This window comes from Eutrigla gurnardus (assembly GCF_963514095.1).
Source record: "Eutrigla gurnardus genome assembly, chromosome: 2".
In the NCBI taxonomy this organism is placed as follows: domain Eukaryota; kingdom Metazoa; phylum Chordata; class Actinopteri; order Perciformes; family Triglidae; genus Eutrigla; species Eutrigla gurnardus.
In genome coordinates, this window is record NC_139916.1 from 5952695 (window position 1) to 5971699 (window position 19005).

The 19005-nt window shown below is 47.9% G+C and overlaps 2 protein-coding genes across 2 annotated transcripts; one reads left to right on the forward strand and one right to left on the reverse strand.

The window, feature by feature from the left end:
• Window positions 1-703: 703 nt before the first annotated feature.
• Window positions 704-12818, reverse strand: zhx3a (zinc fingers and homeoboxes 3a). Its single transcript, XM_084028244.1, has 3 exons — window positions 12497-12818; window positions 1574-4487; window positions 704-1158 (listed from the first exon to the last, which is right to left on the reverse strand). The coding sequence occupies exons 2-3, from the start codon at window positions 4288-4290 to the stop codon at window positions 1125-1127; spliced, it is 2751 nt and encodes a 916-aa protein (XP_083884370.1). The 5' UTR covers window positions 4291-4487; window positions 12497-12818; the 3' UTR covers window positions 704-1124.
• Window positions 12819-14850: 2032 nt separating this feature from the next.
• On the forward strand, window positions 14851-18769 carry fam83d (family with sequence similarity 83 member D). The gene is made up of 4 exons (XM_084028375.1): window positions 14851-15489; window positions 16895-17062; window positions 17248-17372; window positions 17514-18769. The coding sequence occupies exons 1-4, from the start codon at window positions 15001-15003 to the stop codon at window positions 18385-18387; spliced, it is 1656 nt and encodes a 551-aa protein (XP_083884501.1). The 5' UTR covers window positions 14851-15000; the 3' UTR covers window positions 18388-18769.
• The last annotated feature ends 236 nt before the right edge of the window (window positions 18770-19005 follow it).

Below are 19005 nucleotides of genomic sequence, written 5' to 3' on the forward strand. Positions count from 1 at the left end.
CAAATTGATAATTTTGCTTTAAACATTTCGCCAGTAACAATATTTGATACAATTACAGCTTAAAGTTAAACATCTCCAAGTGTACAGAAAGCAGCACAAGATTTTTTTTTTTTCACAGATATAGACGAACAGTGACCATTGATGCACTGGCATATTTTTTTTTGTGTGTGTTTTTTAAAAAAGTTTTTTTTTTCAGGACAGCACAGTAGCTGGAAAGCAAGGTGATGGACAAACAGGTCATATAAACACATGGACAGAGCTGAGTAAGGCAACGTTAGCGTGGCAGGCTTCTCTCTGTTCAGTTTGCAGGGCAGTGTAGTGTATTGATCTTGACAGAGCTGTCAATACCTTTGCTGTGGGGCAGTGTGATCTTTTTTTTTTTAGCATTGCTTTCTTCATAGTGCATTGTATATAGTTCTCTTGCGTGTAGCTGAACTGCAAAGTGATCACCAACATTTATACAGATCTAAATAAACCATGTTTGATTGCATCTGGACTTACAGTGACTATAGAAGAGTAAATAGAATTGAAAAACCAAATAACGGAAAAAGTAAAATTCAAGGCAGTGCTGAAGTACTGGTTGCTAAAAAAGTAAAAAATATCACAAAGCCAACAATAACATTTCCTTGACACATCTTTTTGTCTGTCCAGTCAGTACAAACCCTCTTTAGTGCAGTTTCAATCATATATATATATATATATATATATATATAGTTCTCCCTCTGACCCAAAAACTATCTCTCGGCCCTATCCTATTCTATCTTCGCTCATTCAAGTCAGTTTTCCAGTCAGTGTGCGTCTTTTCTCGTTCTTTTCTTTGATCCCTCGTACTGACCTCATTGTGCACCCTCCCCACACAACCACAAAGAAGCATGAAAGGCTTAAACATCACAGGACTCAAAGGTGAGAAGTTCTTTCTTTTGACGATGGCAGGAAGTGATGGCAGATGGAAGAGGAGGAGGTGGAGGAGGGGTGGGGGGTATTCACAGTTACAGTCAGAGTCCAACGGTCCAGCTACAATCACATCTGCTGTCATTATGAACACTCTTCTTAGACCCCGGCCAGGGGAGCGAGCCAGCCTTGAAACGTCATGTTCTTCTGGCGAGACTGGGCCGGCTTCTTCATCACACCTCCAGCAGCTCCATCCTCAGGCGATCCCTACCGGCGACACACAAATGCAACATGCACAAGTTGTGAGGTACGTCTTGGGGAGGAGGAGGAGGCATTGTAAGAACAACAACAACAAAAACAACTTGCCTCTTGGAAATCCATCCCACCAAAGACAATTGTCATGATTTATTCACATATATTAGCATGCGCTCTCAATCTATAATTCAACGGCCCAGACTCCGACTTATCTAAAAATAGCTCCTTAAACACAGACCTTTGATTGCCTGAATAAGCTCCTCAGCGTGAGTACCTGTACACACTTCTACTGCCTCTTTTTACTGTACATCACGCAACTACAAACAACCAGCTGTCATGCTTGTAGACGATCACACGGCACTGTCAATGAACACTGTATCTTACTTTCTAATGAGACTTTAGAATTTGAACGTTTTGACTGAAGTACCTGGTCTGATTGGCATCAGTCTGTTGTTCCATGAGTGACTGACTGGCCACTGGCTGCTGATGGTCCTCTGCTCTCTCCGACCAGGGATCCTGCAGGACTCCCTGCTGCTCTGACTCCTCAGCTTGGCCTCGCTCGACGCTCACCTCAGACCCCATCAGACCCAGCAGCGGTGAGTATGAATCCTGCCACACAACCCGCTGCCCTGAGTTCAGGCCCGCGTCTCCTTCAAGGTGCTTGGTCAGGTCTTGCTCAACAAGTTTCTTTTTGGCCACTGGAGAGTCCTTCTGTGTCTCGGCTTCGTCGCCTCCGTGGCTCTTCTCTTCCTCTGCCACCGCGGCCGGTCGTTGATAGGTGTCCAGCCACTTCAGTTGCCCGTTCTTGTGGCTGTACCGGCTGTCGCTGAACCAGCGCACCACCTCTGACTTGGGAAGGCCCGTCTGGACGCTCAAGTCCTCGTACTGCTGGCTGCTGGGCCAGCGTGTGGTGGAGAAGACCTGACGGAGGATGTGCAGCTGCTGGGGGGTCTTGTTGGCCCAGGGGGGTGAGAAAGACGGCTGAGAGGGGGTCATCTGAGTTACCTCAGACGTACGATCTTGATTCACAATCTCAGATGTAGTATCTGGTTCATTAATCTTCACTCTCTTGAAGTTGATCTTGATGGGGTCCAGTTTGAGCTCTGGGCAGCCTCTTTCGCTGGCGAACGGGTCCTCGTCCTTGATGAGTTGCTGTAGGATTGACATGCCTTTGATAGGAAAGTCCTTGTTGCATTTACCCTCTTCTAGAATAGACAAGCTGCTTTTTGTAATGACAGTGGTGCTGGTGCTTTCAGTTGGGGATTTGCTGGCATGGTTCAGGTTTGGGACACTGTCATTACAGGTAGTACTCGGGTATTCATTGCTAATACTGCTGTTGTTGGTCTTGTGGACGTGGTTGTTGCATTCGTCCTCAGGCTTTGCAGCGTTGGCCTGCTCTTGTGGACTGATGGCGCCGCTGTCATGATTGTTACAGGCCATGTTGGGGTTGCTGGTGTTGTCGATAGTCACTTGACTCTTGGTACTGTTTGAACCGTCCAATCCGATTGGTAAACTGTTGCTTTGGACGTTTGGTTTCCCGTTGGTGACAGCAACACAGTGCTCATCGTTATTGCTAATGTTGGTGGAGCAAGTGGCGATGCTGTTGATGCTGTTGATGCTGTTGGCTGTGCTGCTGTTGTGCACCAGTTTCCGGGTTACGGTCTCCCCACCATTACTACTGCTGGAATAGCTGCTGATGCTGCTGCTACTACTGCAACTACTGCTGCTACTACTGCTTCGACTGCTGCTGGTGCTACTGACACAACCGCTGCTCCCAGCCATGTCCAGGCTGAGGCCATTGCTCTTGTCTGGCTCGACAGCGGGCTGAGTATTCTTGGTCAGTACCTGCGTTGTTCTGACTACAGACGGAAACCTTGGGGGGACAAACGGAGTCGAATACGAAACCCTGGTGACGTGGGGGTTGGTTGACATGCTTGCCTGCGTGGACGTGATGCCGCCAGGCCCGGTTTTCATACTGCCGTAGGGAACTTTGGCCATCTGAAAGTTTGGTCCTTTTGCGCCTCCGTGGGCAGTGACGGTGTGGTGGGTGACGATGTGATTCACTTGCCGTTGCGTAGCGGGCTGCTTTTGAGGTGCTCCGCCCTGGAACACCGTGTTGAACATCTTCCTCCTGGCCTCTTCGATCTCTTCGGGAGACCAGCTTATGCCCTGCTTGAGCCTTTGGGCAGTGAACCACAGTTTAATCTGCTCTTCCGGGAACTCCGAGACTACCGTTAGGTAGCAGAGTTCGGCTTTGGTCGGGTAGGGAAACTTGCCAAAGGATGTCTTGAGAAAGCTGCTGGTGTCCATGGCTGCATCGTAGGTGGGGATGCTGCTGAGAGGGATCATCACCTTTGGAAGGTTGGAACCAGAGGAGGGGGAAGAGTAAAGGGAGGGAGTGTGCTGGTGAAAGACTTGGTTGGGCACTGTCGTCTTCATCACATGAGCGACAGTGGTCCTCGGCATAGCTGGGGCGCCAGAAAGACTGAGAGCCCCGTTTTGGAGTTCAGGCACATTTGTCAGCATGCTGGGGTCTACATCCTTTCCAGTGTCTATCTTCCGTACCTCGACGGTGTGAGAAACCACAATCTTTTTGTGCTCCCCCTTGGCTTTCATCATCTTTGCAATCGGTGTTTTGGAAAGGGAGATCCCAGATTCTCTGTAGTCTTCCCCACTGTCTGTGAAGAGGCTTTGCTCCACTGTTGTTACTCCATCCCTCTTGTTGACACTGAGGGAGGCAGTGACCAAGCCCTCCATTATCTTAGGGTGGGCATTAGCATTATGCAGAGCCAGAGCCTCAAAGCGGACAACTGACACCCCACAGTTCAGGCAGTAGAAAGTGGGCTGAGCCCTGAAGTCTAAGTGGCAGTTGTGCATGTGATCCAAAAAGTAGTTCAGATCTCTGGACTCGAAACGGCACTTTGGACAGCTGTATGTACCTCCTTTCTGCACCTCGCTGCCACTTTCTGATTGGGAGGAGACGTGAGGGAAGTGGCCAGACTCTTCTCCAGAGATGCTGAGTATGCTGTCTTCTGGGATTGTTGGTAGGAGTTCTGGTAGCGAGCCCAGGATGATTTCCTCGCGCACATGTTTGGATTTGGATGGTATCATGCAGGGTACGGTGGATTTCCTCTTGCTGGCCATTGTGCAGCGTTGTGTCGATGGGCGAGTGAGTGATTGCTTGTCCGGTGTGATGAGAACAGAGGGCGGGTGGAGAGTGGAGAGGGTTGAATGGAGTTTAGTGTCATGGACCAGCCACTATGATGTCACAGTGTTGCTTCATGCCCTCTGCCACTTCAGGACTCCTGTCACATGGACGAGCTTAACAGCTCCCCGGGAACCTGTGAGCAACGAGTACAAAGAAAAGAGATACGTTACTCTTTCAGCCCATCTTTAATTCAGTAATTAGAGAAAATAAATGGCAGTGTGGCGCCGGAACTTCGTCAAAATGACAGATTAAAAACCTGCATGGCAGATATATGGCTTTGAGAACATTAAAAACATGAAATATTCATACGTGACATACAATAGTAAGCAGAACGTAGAGAAAGCTAATTGCCGCACACAGGGTTATAAGTGTTGGTGGAAATACAGTGTGATAAGTGGAGGTTGTATTTATCAGCAATTATAGCTCCGAAGTAAAGGAGTCTAGGGGCTTTTGAGAAGAAACAGCCTTTTGGATTATGCTCATAATTGAAAATGAAGGCTACATTAAATTGCCGTACCGGACAAAAGGTACAGCAGATCTCGCTCAAGAGCATATTATTCTTCATGGTCATGAAAAATATTTTTAACTCACGCTAAACATATCGAGAAATTCTAAAAGGGAACAGCACAGACACACACTACTCCATCAATCAATGCAACCCACCAGTGTTCTGGTTATTTACTTGGATTTACAGCCATCTGTCTAGCTGTTGCTTTTCATGAATTCAGGAAAAAAAAAAAAAGAGCATGGAAATCAGAAATGACAGTCTAATTCACCGCCGCGATATGTTTTGGCTCTTGTTATTTTTTGATGGCATGATTCCACAGTGTTCATTTTAATATAGCTTACAACATGTAATGAAAGCACGGAGGCTGAAGTTAATATCGTATAACTGCGATGTGTTGTTTTTGAATCATTTAGAGGATATTTGTTGCAGGATGCCACCTGCCTCCCCGGGGGGAAAACGTTAATATCAATAAATAAATACCATCCACACACCGCCTTGGGAATTTTGCACCAATTGAGTGGGATGCACTTCACCACTCCAGATAGATCTAACCTTACCAGCTGTTCCAAAATGTCTGCAGCAACCACAACTATGCAAAAAATATGCACACAGGTGTGTGCTTGTTGACAAAACATATTTGCACTTACTTGTGCATTCAGGTATTATTGTTTTAAATAATGCGTTTTTTTGTTTTTTTACAGGGGCAACGGGGAGATTTTTTTCAAATATCTTATATGATGAATAATGGTCACATGATCCGGGTCGTGCTTTCTTGTTCGTCTTTGGTTTGATATTGTAAAGCAGACATTCGAAGGTTAAATGACTCAAGAGAGTGAGCATTTTACTGCCACACTTGGATGGGAGCCATATGTCTTACATTGAACGTTATGGAGTACCTTTCCTGGGCATACTGTAGTGAAATCAGGTGTGTGTGTGTGTGTGTGTGTGTGTGTGTCCCAGCAGTCCAGTTCAGGACCTGGAATAAGGACTGAGAAGGTTACACATCTAAAACCTTTCACAAGCTGCAGGCTCAAACCGTTTCATCCGACACGCGCTCAACAAGCAGCGTGGCACTGCATGCATGTATGCAAACACAATACACGGATCACAGAGTGCGCAAATGCATTAGCAGACCACATCCACGGGCTTTCTCTCCCTAGAACGCTCCAGTCACCCGGATGGATACGGATTGTCTCTGCAGTCTTCCTGACATTTCTCCTCTTTCTTCCCCGCATTATGAAGTGGAAATCATGCCTCTGTTCGCTCACAAAGCCACAAATATTGAACAAAGCTTGTGTGACAAGACAATGGATACGCTCCCACCAGTGTTCCGTTAAGCACACGGCCGTTTTTTGGAGTCGTTTTAACGGGGAAAGTAGAAAACAGAAGACGTAGCGCCGCTCTCTCTGCCCTCTGCATGAACCTTTTGACGAACACACAGGAGCTGGATATGACTCTCATCTGCCTTTCTGAGACTGGAGAAGCATTGATGTGTGACACGCGGCTGAAAACTAGTCTCATCCCATCATCATCTATCCGTATCAAGCTTTACCTCGTCCTGCAAGCGTATCATTCTGGCAAAAAAGAAATTCCATCGGAAACCTGGTTTCTGTTGGAACCCAGAAGGCCTCGACATCTTGCACTGCCTTTTGTTGCAGGAAAAAAAAAAAAAAACTTCACTAAGAAAACAATCTCTCATACTTTGAAACACATTTTCTTTCGCCGTGCCACGTTTGTGCACCGACTTCCATTTAAGACCGGTTGTGCTGCATCAACGTGCATGTTCGCCGGCCGGCTGGATGGTAAATAAAAGATGAACCTGTTCCAGAATTAAAACCCTCAAATGACTGGCCAACGGGACACACTGATCCCAGGCTTGTATCTACCGCTTTTTTTTAAATTTCTACTGACGGCTGCTGCTTTCTGACAGGGGGAAAAAAAAAAAGAAAAAGTCAAAACAAACGACAACAAAAAACGAGGTCACCAGCATCTTATGCGGTAATCCCAGTTCACTGCATCCAGACGTGCTGTACGTTGCCGCCAGAGAGGTCGCGATAGACTCTGACGCTGCACTCGATTAACCCCCGCCGAGGACACGCCGTTCGCTGAGTTTGTTCCACTGAACGAGGGGGATTTAGAAGTCGGCTTTCACGGCGGCAGAGGGACGTAGCCGTGCACATCTGAAAACATCTGTGTGAGAAATGCGGCGCCATGCTATAGAAGGGCTCGGTTTAGCTGAAGAGATTAAATGTGTTTGTCCCGCAGGCAGCACGCCGTATGTCGGGACGTTTCAGAACATCAAGTCGCTGACTTGGTCACAGCAGGGGGGGGGGGGGGGGGACCTGATGTAACAGGGGACGCCTTTCTGTGACGAGACTGTGAAGGTCCCCCCTCCCCGGAAAAAAGCACTTCCTGCATGAGAAAACCCAAGACAAGCCAAAAGTTGAGAAAGGTTACATAAAGAATCAGGTCACCTATCAAAAGAATGGGCTGCTTTATCTGAGCGAGCGAGACGTGCAATCAGACACAAGACAAGGGCTTCCCAGACAGGGAGCCATTGAATGGTTCCCTCTGAAAAGCCGGGCCTGTTTCAGCGACCAAGTAGACAACGCTCAGACGATCACTGTCCCCAGTGTGTCGTATGTCCTCGCGCTGGCACTGGATCCGTGGCACGGGGGGGGGGGAGGACGCTCCTTTCATCTGGGCGGACCAGGGGAGTCGTATCTGGAGTGAGGGGAGAGTGCCTCTCTGGACACCCACGCTCAGCGTAAGCAGAGGGGCCCTCGTCCGTCCACCAAACCCCCCGAACCACGTCTGAACCATTCAACTTTCCAAACACAAGCGTTTCCAAACAAATGGGATTAGGCTAGGTTTGAATCCTGATGGGATTTATACGCTCCGCCTCATTTAATAGCAGCTTTAAGATTTACAGGAGGACCTCCCGCATGTGCTCCTACACCGGCATTTCCATGACAATATTATATTTACATCTCATCAATATTCAATTATATTCTTTATACTTTTTTTTTTATATGCGGCGGAGAGCTAAGTGTGCTGCTGCCATTTCAGCAAACCAATTGGAAGAAAGCAGCATGTATTCCCCTTTCATCACCTCATAAACTGCTGCAGTAATTACAATATTACAACCTGAAAAACATGCACGATCTACAGTGAGCCGCTACCGGCGGGAAAGGGAGGCGAGGCTGCAAAGTGGTTGCTTAAACATTAAAATTGAATTCAAAACAGTCCACTGATTCAGACACTCCCAGGTTTGTCGGGTCACCTACAGTTTGACGTTAGCAAACGGAGATGGGTATTTTTGTTGTGCCTCCTGTCATGTGAAGGCTGGAGGAGGAGGAAGGACAAAGGAAGACACAACTCAAGACGTTTGGGAATGAAGCGAGAGGATGACTGATGATGATGACAGGCTCTACTGTTTCAATATTCCTCCCCGCTGACACCTCGTAGGCTCACATCTCCTCACACACACACACATCTCACACACTCCCTCCTCACCTCCGCAACATTTAACACCTGCACCGTTCTGAAAATCTTCCTCTTTGAAATGAATAACTGGCAAGGAGGCTCACGCTGCCACATCGCAGGGAGGAGAAATACAAAAAAAAACAGGAATAAATTCTCCCACTTTGTGACAATATTTGTTTTGCATATAATTTGCTTCGACAGTGATCCGCGGCTGACTTGAGAAAACCGGCTTCGAAAATCAGCCCGATGACCTGCCGTCCTCTGGGGGAGGGTTTGAGGCAGAGAAAGGGGGGGGGGGGAACTCCTGACAGACACATTTGAATGATCAAAAAAATCTGTTTAGCGGGAACATTTTCTCCCAAATGCCCATTAAATAGATTAACGTCATGTGAGTGGATCAGCTGGACACCCAAATATAAGCCAGAGACAGAGAGCAATTACTGTCTTGCACAGAGAAGAGATTGGGAACAATGGCGCCTCATTTATAAGAGAAACGTGATCCAGCGCTGGGAGCCCTCAGACGGCTGACTGTCGAATTGTGATTGTTCTGTTTCCTGCGTGTCTGGGTGTCTCCTGTGTCCATCAGGCCCCGCCACGCTGGACTAATGCGGGCTTCTTCTTTTTTTAGTTGACGGCGAGGGCGGACAGGTTTCATTTCGGGGGACATCTTTGTGCGTGAATGGCACTGTACGCTTGCCAGCATGAATAAGTTTCAGGCCGTAGTGTTACGTGTGCTGAAAAACAATTCTTCTTCTTCGCACAGCGCTAAGACAGCGCAGGAGTCCACGCCGGCGGTCCAGCAGGAGACACGCTGTGGCTTCAGAGTGGACTCTCCCGTCTCCACGGCGGGCTCTTCCTTTTCTGTTTTTTTTCTTTTCTTACATGGGCGTGTTTGCGCGCTTATTGGTGTCTGAATGTCTGAGATGCAGGTGTTGTCAGCCATCTCTTTCTCCTCCTTCCCCTCCTCTCTCTCACACACACACACACACACACACACACACACACACACACACACACACACACACACACACACACACACACACACACACACACACACTCCCCCCCTTACCTCCATGACTGCAGCCTCGTCCACTGGGAGACCGGTCGGTGGTGCCACTCATGTGTTAACATCGCCATGGCAACCCTTCTCTTCCCCATTGCCCACCACACACACACACACACACACACACACACACACAGCGGAGTCACTTGCCCACACCCACCAACCTCAAGACACACACACACACACACACACACACACACTAAATTCCCTGGACTGCATCCGGTGCAGGACAAACTTAATCCACATGCTCTGCCAGCCATCTTTGAAAAGTCCATTCACGGGACAAGTCTCTTTCAGATAACTTTGGGTGAGGTCTGCGACAATAACTTGTGTTTTTTTTCTTCTTCTTAATCGGGCCGCGGCGACACAAAAAGCTCCGCCGCGCTCCTGTTCACGTCCGAGGCTGGTGAGAGAAATGCTGCAGCCGTACACGCGGCAAATGACCTCCCGTCAGGGTTATTGTCTGCATCGGTGCAAAGGCCCGGAGACCGAGGCGCCGCGGCACACACCTACTGCCCTCCGCCTGTCCGAGCATCTCTGTGCCCTGTTTTGTGTTAGCAGAGGAACGCTCGATGTCGTAACGTGACATTGTCCTCCAAACCCCTCTATATGTGGCCCAGATGAATGACGGACAAATAAACCATGGTATGCAGAAGGGGGGGAAAAAAAATTCTGAGTCATGCATCCTTTTTAAATCACTTTTGATGAATAACTTCTTCAGTTCTGTAGCCAAGACTACAGGAATTCATTTGGCAACTTAAGAAGAAAAGGAAGAAAGATGGCGGCATACCGCACATTGTACTGTCCATCCTAAAATGGCTGACATCACAGACACCTATAACTGCCAAAGCCTGGCAAAGGCCAGCTCCTGCTGCCCAAACCGTTCTCCTTGCATGGGACGGAGAGAGTGGCAGGGGCTCTTTCCCTACTAGCCCCAAGGCCCCCGCGCTCCCGCCCCCCCTCTCTCAGGGATCGGGCGTTTCTTTGGGTTGGAACTGTGCAAACATGCTGTTTTAGTGAGGCGTTTGAGTGGCCTGGGCTTCAATACGGCAAAAAGGATGAAACACCCGAATCAAAGTGAGCCCGTATCGAACAACGCGGGGGGAAAATAAAAGAGGAGAATAGCCATTGTGGTTCGGAGAATTTTCTATGAGGATCATGAGGTATGCAACTATCATGAATGACCGTTTGTGTAAAAACGGCTGGAAAACAGATCTCTGGCTGGCATTAGATTAGATTGATTTTCTTCCCTGAACTCAAGGAATGTTATACACTCCATGTCAACTGAATCTGCAAATCATGACCATATGACCTTCCTCTGTATTCTCTGGCAGGGGTTTCATTCCGAGCTGTGGGAGGCACACCAAAACATCTACGAGCGCTGTCGAAATCCAGAGCACCGAATCCTGAGGAGTATTCCAGGTATACGAGGGGATGGCATGGGCAGAGACGCAGGTTTTGATGAGGGGGGAATGGGCAGTTTTGGCCCACTACATTGTGTCTGTGTATACAAACACTCCGCTGTGGCCATAATGAAAACTGTGAGCTGTGCCTAATTGCAGGGAGTGAGGGATGAAAGGCAATATGCCTGGCCTCATTAGAGCAGTTCCGAGAAGGGAGATGGAAGACCGTTCCCAGGGACCCACAAAGGGAATTGACATTCCCCCGGTGTAAGCGTCCTGCCGGAGTGAAAATCCTCCGCACACACTCAACGCACCGGGCCAAGCTGAACCCGAGCCGCCCCGATTCACACAGCGGGAGCTCATTTACCTTGGTTTAGCCGGTCATCACACACACACACAGTCTGGGGTGCAGAAACGTCCGGCGGACGCGACACTTTGGAGTCACGCTCCATATTATTCCAGACACCTACTCTCTCAGGAAAAACCTCAATGGCAGATGTGTTGCGCAGTAATTTCCATGACCTACATTATATGTAACAGGCTTACATGGTTAAACCATTAAATTGACCCAAGATTCACGCCTGCCTAGCTGGTTACTACGGGGGGGCTGTCTGCTACGGACACCGGACTCACATGATCGACGGAGGCAACATTAGTCAGCACAGAGGTCCCTCCCCTCAAGGCAAAGGGAGACACATGGCATTCAAAGCTGAGTCAATATTTATGTACAGATAGAAAATGTACCCGCACAGGAGCTGATTTTTTATTATTATTATTATTATTATTATTAAACGATGCTTTACTGATCATCCACAGTTTGCAAAAAATATCTGCAGGCTCCTGAAATTAGCAGTTTTTCCTACTGTACTGTATATATTTCAGTGTGTGTGTGTGTGTGTGTGTGTGTGAGAGAGAGCAAGGCAAGCACATGTTGGCGGGAGCAAGAGGAGGAAATGAAAGAAAAAGAAAAGAAAGAAAAAGAAAGAGCCCCGTGCATAGATACAGGCCTACATGTCTGCCCAGGCAAGTGGAAGAAATGTGTAGAGAGTGAGCGATCAATGGGTGAAAATTGATACTTGGCGTGCAGTTTGAACGCCTATATGGACTCGGAGGCTTCTTCTTCTTTTAACCAGTCGAAGAGCCTGCCGTGGCACTAGTGTTCAAGAAGTCTTTCACAACTACAAAAGCGCTCGCACTCCCGCGGCACAGTGGGGGGGGAGAGAATACAGCAACGTTGTGCAATAAAGAAATAAGCAGATACGCCACACTGTATAGCGCGATGAAGGAGCGCACGTTCAGGCGGACGGAGCCTCCGCTGTCGTAAGTCTGACAAACTGATGAGTTAACCCGTTTCACTCCATTCGCGCGGCTGTGGGGCAAACACGCCGCCCCGGAGCCCACTTGCCAAAGGCGATCTGGCACTCTCTATAACCTTAATGAATATTCCCCCAAAAAAATCCTCCACCCCCCCCCTCCTCCTCCTCCTCCTCCTCCACCTACTGTCGCCATTTTATACATTGGCGACTTCATATAAACTGCCTTGACTACGGCAACCAGATGAAAAAAATTCAATATTCGAGGCTTAATTTCAGTAAACAACTTTGGAGCTCGCGCCCCCCGGCCAATAAAAAAACAAAAAGAGAGAGGCATTTACGCGTTACAAGAGTAGATTGTGTCCTTACCTCAACAGTCGGTGGGGAAAAATGGAATCCGACATTAATATATCAATGAATAATATTGGATTAGCTCCCGATCGTTGCGTTTTTGGAGAAGAAGAGGAGGCGAACAGGGGGTGGGAGCTCTCCTCAAGTGAACCCGGTGAACTGGCGTGAACCCGTCCAGTGACCACAGCAAGGTACATTACATTACATTACCTTTCCAACCCCCTCAGCCCACACTGTATGGAGACGGCAAAACAACTATGGTCGGCGGCGCAGGACGAGGCAGCTCCAAAAAAAAATTATAGCGAGTGTATTTCCTATGAACACGTGATTCGGAGCGTCATCCAAAATCCAAAAGCCCTTTCATCTAAAATTTTTTGGAGAGGGGCGGGGATGAGATGGGGATGTGTGCGCGCGTGTGTGAGTGTAGAAGAGGAGGGGGGGTTACATATAGTGAGCCCGGTGCACATTTGGGTATGTCGTTATAGGGGTATGGCAGCGCTCTAACAGATCGGGTTATACATAGCTACAATGGCGCCGCGGAGCAGCCTGAACAGATGGATGGTATTGTGTAAATGTGGGGATCTGACAGGAGTTCAGTGATTGGTTTTAAGTGAGCTTCATCAACCAAAAGGTCCTCTTCATCGTAATTAGGTCACATGTTTTATTTTTTTCAATAGATGCCCGCTGTTTTTAGAATAATAAAAAAAATATATATATCTTCTGTGAATATTAATCGTTGTGGGAATTGCCATTTAAAGCACAGGCCTATTAGCCCACCGGCTTAAAATAGACTTTTACGCACACACGCGTAAAAGTGGTCGAGCATTTACGCAGATGCACAGTAAATGTAGCCTATAGCTGCTCGCGTCCACTTTTGTAGTTAAACATAAAATGACGTTGTTTCCCTTGAATCAAATTACCAATGTTACTTATGTCTTGCTGTGCAGAATAGGGTTATATACGGCCGCGACCCTCGTGACCGTGCGTAAACCCCCTCCCCCTCCAAAACAGTTTACAGTGAAGTTAATGTTATAACTATGGTTATGTATTTAGAAATAATGTTCAGAAACTTATCAATAAGTAATAATCAAGAGAAGTGGAATATTACAGGAATAGTATTATAAGTGATACTGGATATATTGTACTTTCTGCTTAGAAATGTGATAGTAATATGACGCACGGCCTTCAGTGTATGCAACATAAACACCACATCCTCAGCGTCTGCTGTAACGTGTGGACTTACAGGGCAACTACTGGCCTCCATTGTTTAGGAAACATGGATTTGTTCTTCCCTCCCAGTTTGTCCTCCTGACTGGGTTCAGACGTTGCCTGTAGCTGTGGCTGTGTACAGTCAGGGTAAACAAAGATGGTCTATCCAAGAGGATGAATCACTCGATTGTGAAAACAAAAACCCCAACCTTTGGTTCCAGTCTGCAGGAGACCAGTACTACGACTAATGGGACTTGTGTCTCAAATATTAATTAATAATATTATTTGTGACAGCAATATACACATGTACGTCAGTCATGGCAGTTAGCATGTTAGCGTTAGCAGGTCCCGAGACGGTGGACAGAACACATTTCTCTTAATTATCATCTAAAAAACAAAAAACATGCTGGTTTCGTAAATTTACTATAAAATGTGGAAAATAATTTTCCGGAAGACTTTGGCCAAAGCTGGAGGTCATGCGGCCTCCTAAGGTGAAAGGTCACCACAGCTGTCACTACTGCTCCACGGATGTTTCGGCAGGATTCAACTTCACACATGGAGGCGGGCTGCGTTCAACACACACGCTTTGTAGTTCGAAGTCACGAACCAGAATTAGACACTGTTGCTATGGTTACAACCGTTTGTGCACCTTGCGCACACAAGAGATGTGTCATTTTAACAACCCCCCCACCCCCACCCCACCCCCATGACCTTGACATAGCTGAATATTCTTATGACAGTATGATAAGGTGTTTTTTGTTGTTGTTATTAAACTTAAACTAAAAATCTAGCCTGACTTTTAGAGCGCCGCCCCTCTTGACAAGAACAATAAGACTGTGGACAGCGAAGTGGAAGGATTGGGGAGATTCTTTGTGTGTATTTTCCTCTAAAGTGAAAGTGGAGTCCCTTTTGTTTTATTTACTGGGACTGAGGATACTGGTCTCCAGAAACCACGACCTCCACGGTGGCGCGGAAACGCGTCAGAGTGACGGCTCCCTGCGCTCCCCTGCTCTCTGCGGTGTAACCGGATCGGGGCAGAGCGGAGGGACGTACGGGAGGCTTGTTTGCCTCCAAACGAGCCAATGAGGCCGGCTCCACGTCAGACTGACAGTCCGCCTCAGCGAGCCCGGAGACGCCGCTCTGGTCTGACAACAGGCTGAACAGCCAATACGGATCCACGACGTACAGGAACGGAGGGAAAACACAAAATACGAATCTGACTTCCTGCAGGTCAAAACGTTACCTGTCACCTGTAACGGTCGAGTCTTTGTTTGTTTTTTAAAGGAGGAAGTGGAGCAACGCATCTAACTGCTATGGCTCTGTCGCAGTGCCTGGACGACTCCCTTCAGAGTTTGGGTTCGAGACCCGCCGGGTTCGTCGAGGACCCGAACCTGCAGGAGGTGTACAACGAGAGGCACCGGCTGGCGCTGGAGGAGCTGCTGTCGGGAGGCGTCGACAACTTTCTCGACTTCCTCGGGAGGGAGAGGGTCGCGAACTTTCTGTCGGACGACGAGATGCAGCGGATCCGCAGCGCCGCCGTGACCCCGCGGTGCGCGTCCGTCCACGGGGACGAGCAGCAGCTGGAGCAGTCCCTCGGCGGCTCCCTGGACTGTTCCTCCGTCACCTACTTCCCCGAGGTGTCGGACGTGGAGCCGCCGCTGCTGGAGCTCGGCTGGCCCGGCTTCACCACGGGGTCGTACCGGGGAGTCACACGGGCCGTGGCGCACTTCCAGCCCAGCTACGGGGAGAGCATCTACAGCTGCAAGGAGGCTGCGAGGCGGATGATTAAAAGTGCCAAAGAGGTATGCAGACAAATCATTAAAAGCATCGCCGTGTTGATCTAATAATCAACTTTAATATTTCTTATATTATCAAAATAAAACACCTTGAAGGCCCTGGCAGCATATTTCTATTCATGAAGGGATAACATCTAGTTGTAGTCTATTTATATATATATATATATATATATATATATATATATATATATATATAATTATGATAGTATATTATATTTTGTAGGCCTACAATGATACCATGACCTCACAGATGTGTGGTATCATCCCAAAACAGGATTATTATGGTGCCTGTTGCCCCATCCACACAATATAGTGTGTATATAGTCATTTATTAAAAGCACTCAAGTACTAAATCTTCTTTTTATTATCCGTAAAGTTGACGCCAGATTGTCCCCATGGAGTTTCCTTGATCAGTCTGAAGATTTGGAAGTTTTTTTTTTGAAGACTTGATCAGAAAGAATGCATGTGACCAAAAATGATCAAACGGCGAAAGCAACAAAAGCAGCATGAATATTCATGGTGACGCTCCTTGGACTGGAGCTGTCAAATCTGCTTTCTCTTTTTTGGGGGAAGAAACATTCCGGCATGGAGGAGAGAGCGTGCGGCGGGCAGCAGCAGCACCTCAGGCCTGCGGAGGGCCTGTGTGCCAGATGTGCCTCGACTTGCTTTTTCTCCCCTCCATCATAGCTTGCATTCCTTCTTCATTAGAGAGCTTGAAACACTGGATTTCCTCTCTGGTTCGCAGCGAGGATGAAGGTGGTGGTGGTGCTCATGTGGTGTCTCATCCAGGTCGTCCTTTTGTAATGTCTTGCATCTTGATTGTATAACGAGGCCATGACTGTAACGGCAGCATTCATACCGTTTATCGTGAGCTCACAGGGACAACCTGGATTTCCATCAGATTTAACTCTTTATTTAACACATTTCATAACAATAAGCAACCAGCAGCTGTCGTCCAAATAAGGTGGGGAACTCCGGACGAAGCTGCATGTGGATAACACCGGTTTGAAGCGATAAATCTCCACTACGTAAACATCCGTGTGGAATCCTCGCCACACAACCTTGTTAAATTCCATTCTTCCTCGTGAAAGAAGAGATGTCGGTACGAACCTACACTCAGGAAAATGGAGGGCGAGCCCGACACGGTGCACAGTGCTCGTCTCCTGGATGAAAGTAACTTGTTTGCTGACCAAGCGTTACTGCCGATTGCCATGGTAACAGACCACAGTCAATAGAAAGCTCATCAGCGCTCACATTACTGGGAGCGTGTCTGAGAGATTCACAGCTCTGTTTGAACAAGGCCTTGCATTTGACAATAATAAAAACACAGTCATGTGCTACCGTCTGCGAGAGCACGACTGCAGCCCTGAACAGAATTCTATTATATTACCTCTGTAATTTTCCACTGCAGGTGATTGCCATAGTTACAGACTCCCTGACAGACCTGGATATCTTTAAGGATCTTCAGGAGGCGTGCTCCCGCCGCAAAGTCCCCGTCTACATCCTGCTGGACCAATCCTGCGCGCCGGCTTTCCTCAAGATGTGCAGAAATGTCAGCGTTCGCCTGGATGACCTTCTGGTATGCGGTTGGTTCAGTTGAGCTGGGTGTGGCTCTGTGTGCACAACATGACGATCAGATAGAGTCAAATTAAAATAATGTCCCTTTTAATATTTGATGTGGCTGGGCGTGTCTGCTCTTTCCTAGCCTGTTATTCATCGACACTGCGTATCTTACACTTTCTCTCTCTTTTTAAACCCTTTCAGCAGATGAGAGTGCGAACCATAACTGGTTCAACCTATTACATGAGATCAGGAGCGAGGATTACTGGGGAGGTTCATGAGCGCTTCATGCTGATTGATGGAAACAGAGTGGCTACGGGTTCCTACAGGTAACCCACCTGCTAAACAATTCTACATAAAGTCAAATGCTTTAGCTGCCTATTAGGTAGCACGGAGATTTACCAGACATTTGCACAAGTTTGCATACTTGTTACTGAATGCTTCCACTTATGCGTTCCTTTCCTGTGCAGGTACAACTGGACGGATGGCAAACTGAACAGTAGCAACCTCATCGAGCTTTCCGGTCAGATAACGGAGAAATTTGACGAGGAGTTCCGCATCCTCTACGCCCAGTCTCTACCTCTAAACACTCGAGGACCTCCGAGTGTCCGTAACAGCAGCGTCTATGAGCAGCTCCTCATCAAACACGCCGTCAGCTCCTCCCCTCACCCGGCCAGAGAGAGGCCGCTGTGTCTGACCAGCACGCCAAGCCGCAGGCCGCTCAACTTGGCCGTCCAGCCCCCGCGTGAAGCCTCCACACCGGCTCGTCCTAAAACCGACCGGGTGTCCATCTCCTCCACGATAGGCGAGGACTGGACGGAGCAGCGGGACATGCAGGAGGAGATCCTGGCAGGTAGCACCACTCAGCCTTTCCCTGCAGATGATTTAGCAGAGAAAGAGCCGGCGACCCCCAGATCCGTCCCCTGTCACGCCTCCACTCAGACCAGCCCGTCGGTGACGAACAGTGACACCCAGACTGACCTCCAGCTTGCTCAAGCCTCCGACCACGTCCCAGCAACGACCACGGGGCCAAACCAGGCCACCTCTCCCAGACAGAGCTCGCCCACACAGGAAGCTCCAGATGGCACCTTAAAGGACTCCTTCCACAGGCTGACCAAAGAGCGCCAGCATCACTACTCCAGCATCCGCTCCAAGTTAGAGCACGTGGCGGCCGCCCTGTCCCAGAGGCGAGAGCTGGTGGACATCACCAACATGACTCAGGGGCCTGGGGCTCACAGCAGGCAGAGGGTACACAAGAACCCAGCAGAGCAGGAACCGAACCCCAGACTGCTTGTTGAAAGTGTGGGCATGGGCACATGGCCAAGAGCCAGATGTGTACACTAGCCTTCAGACGTCGGAGGAGGGAAGAGCTATGGCCAGATATCTTGGGGATCATGTGTTAAATTTATGCTTTTGGCTCATGACGTAGAATTCTAGCTTTCTTCTTTTTGTCTTATCCTATCCTTTAATTGTAACGCAGGCTTGTATTTGATAGGAATTGTGTTTTTTGACCAAAGATAAGGTGCAATAATCATTGTTTGACCATGTCAGTTTAATGAAAACCGTTTTCTGAGCTGGTTAAAACCGGAGAATATTTGTGGAGGTATGAATGTTACATCGAAGTACTGTTTTGGTGATTTAATCACATTTGTCTGCTGTAACTGCATCGGAAAAACATCCATTCTGTCTCTCACTGCACTTTGTTAATAAACAAAGTAGAATTTTGCTTGATGAGTATCTTTTCAAACACTACATATAAACCTTTGGGTTCACTTTACGCTCATAGATGGACTTTTCACAAGAAACAAACATTGATTAAGAAACACTAAATACGTTTTTCATGTTACTATGTAACAAAGTATGCAAAAATAAAAACTTTTGGAGATATATCAAATATAACATCCAATGGAACTCAATATTTCCAAACTATATCTCCTCTTACAATGTTAAAACTAGACACTC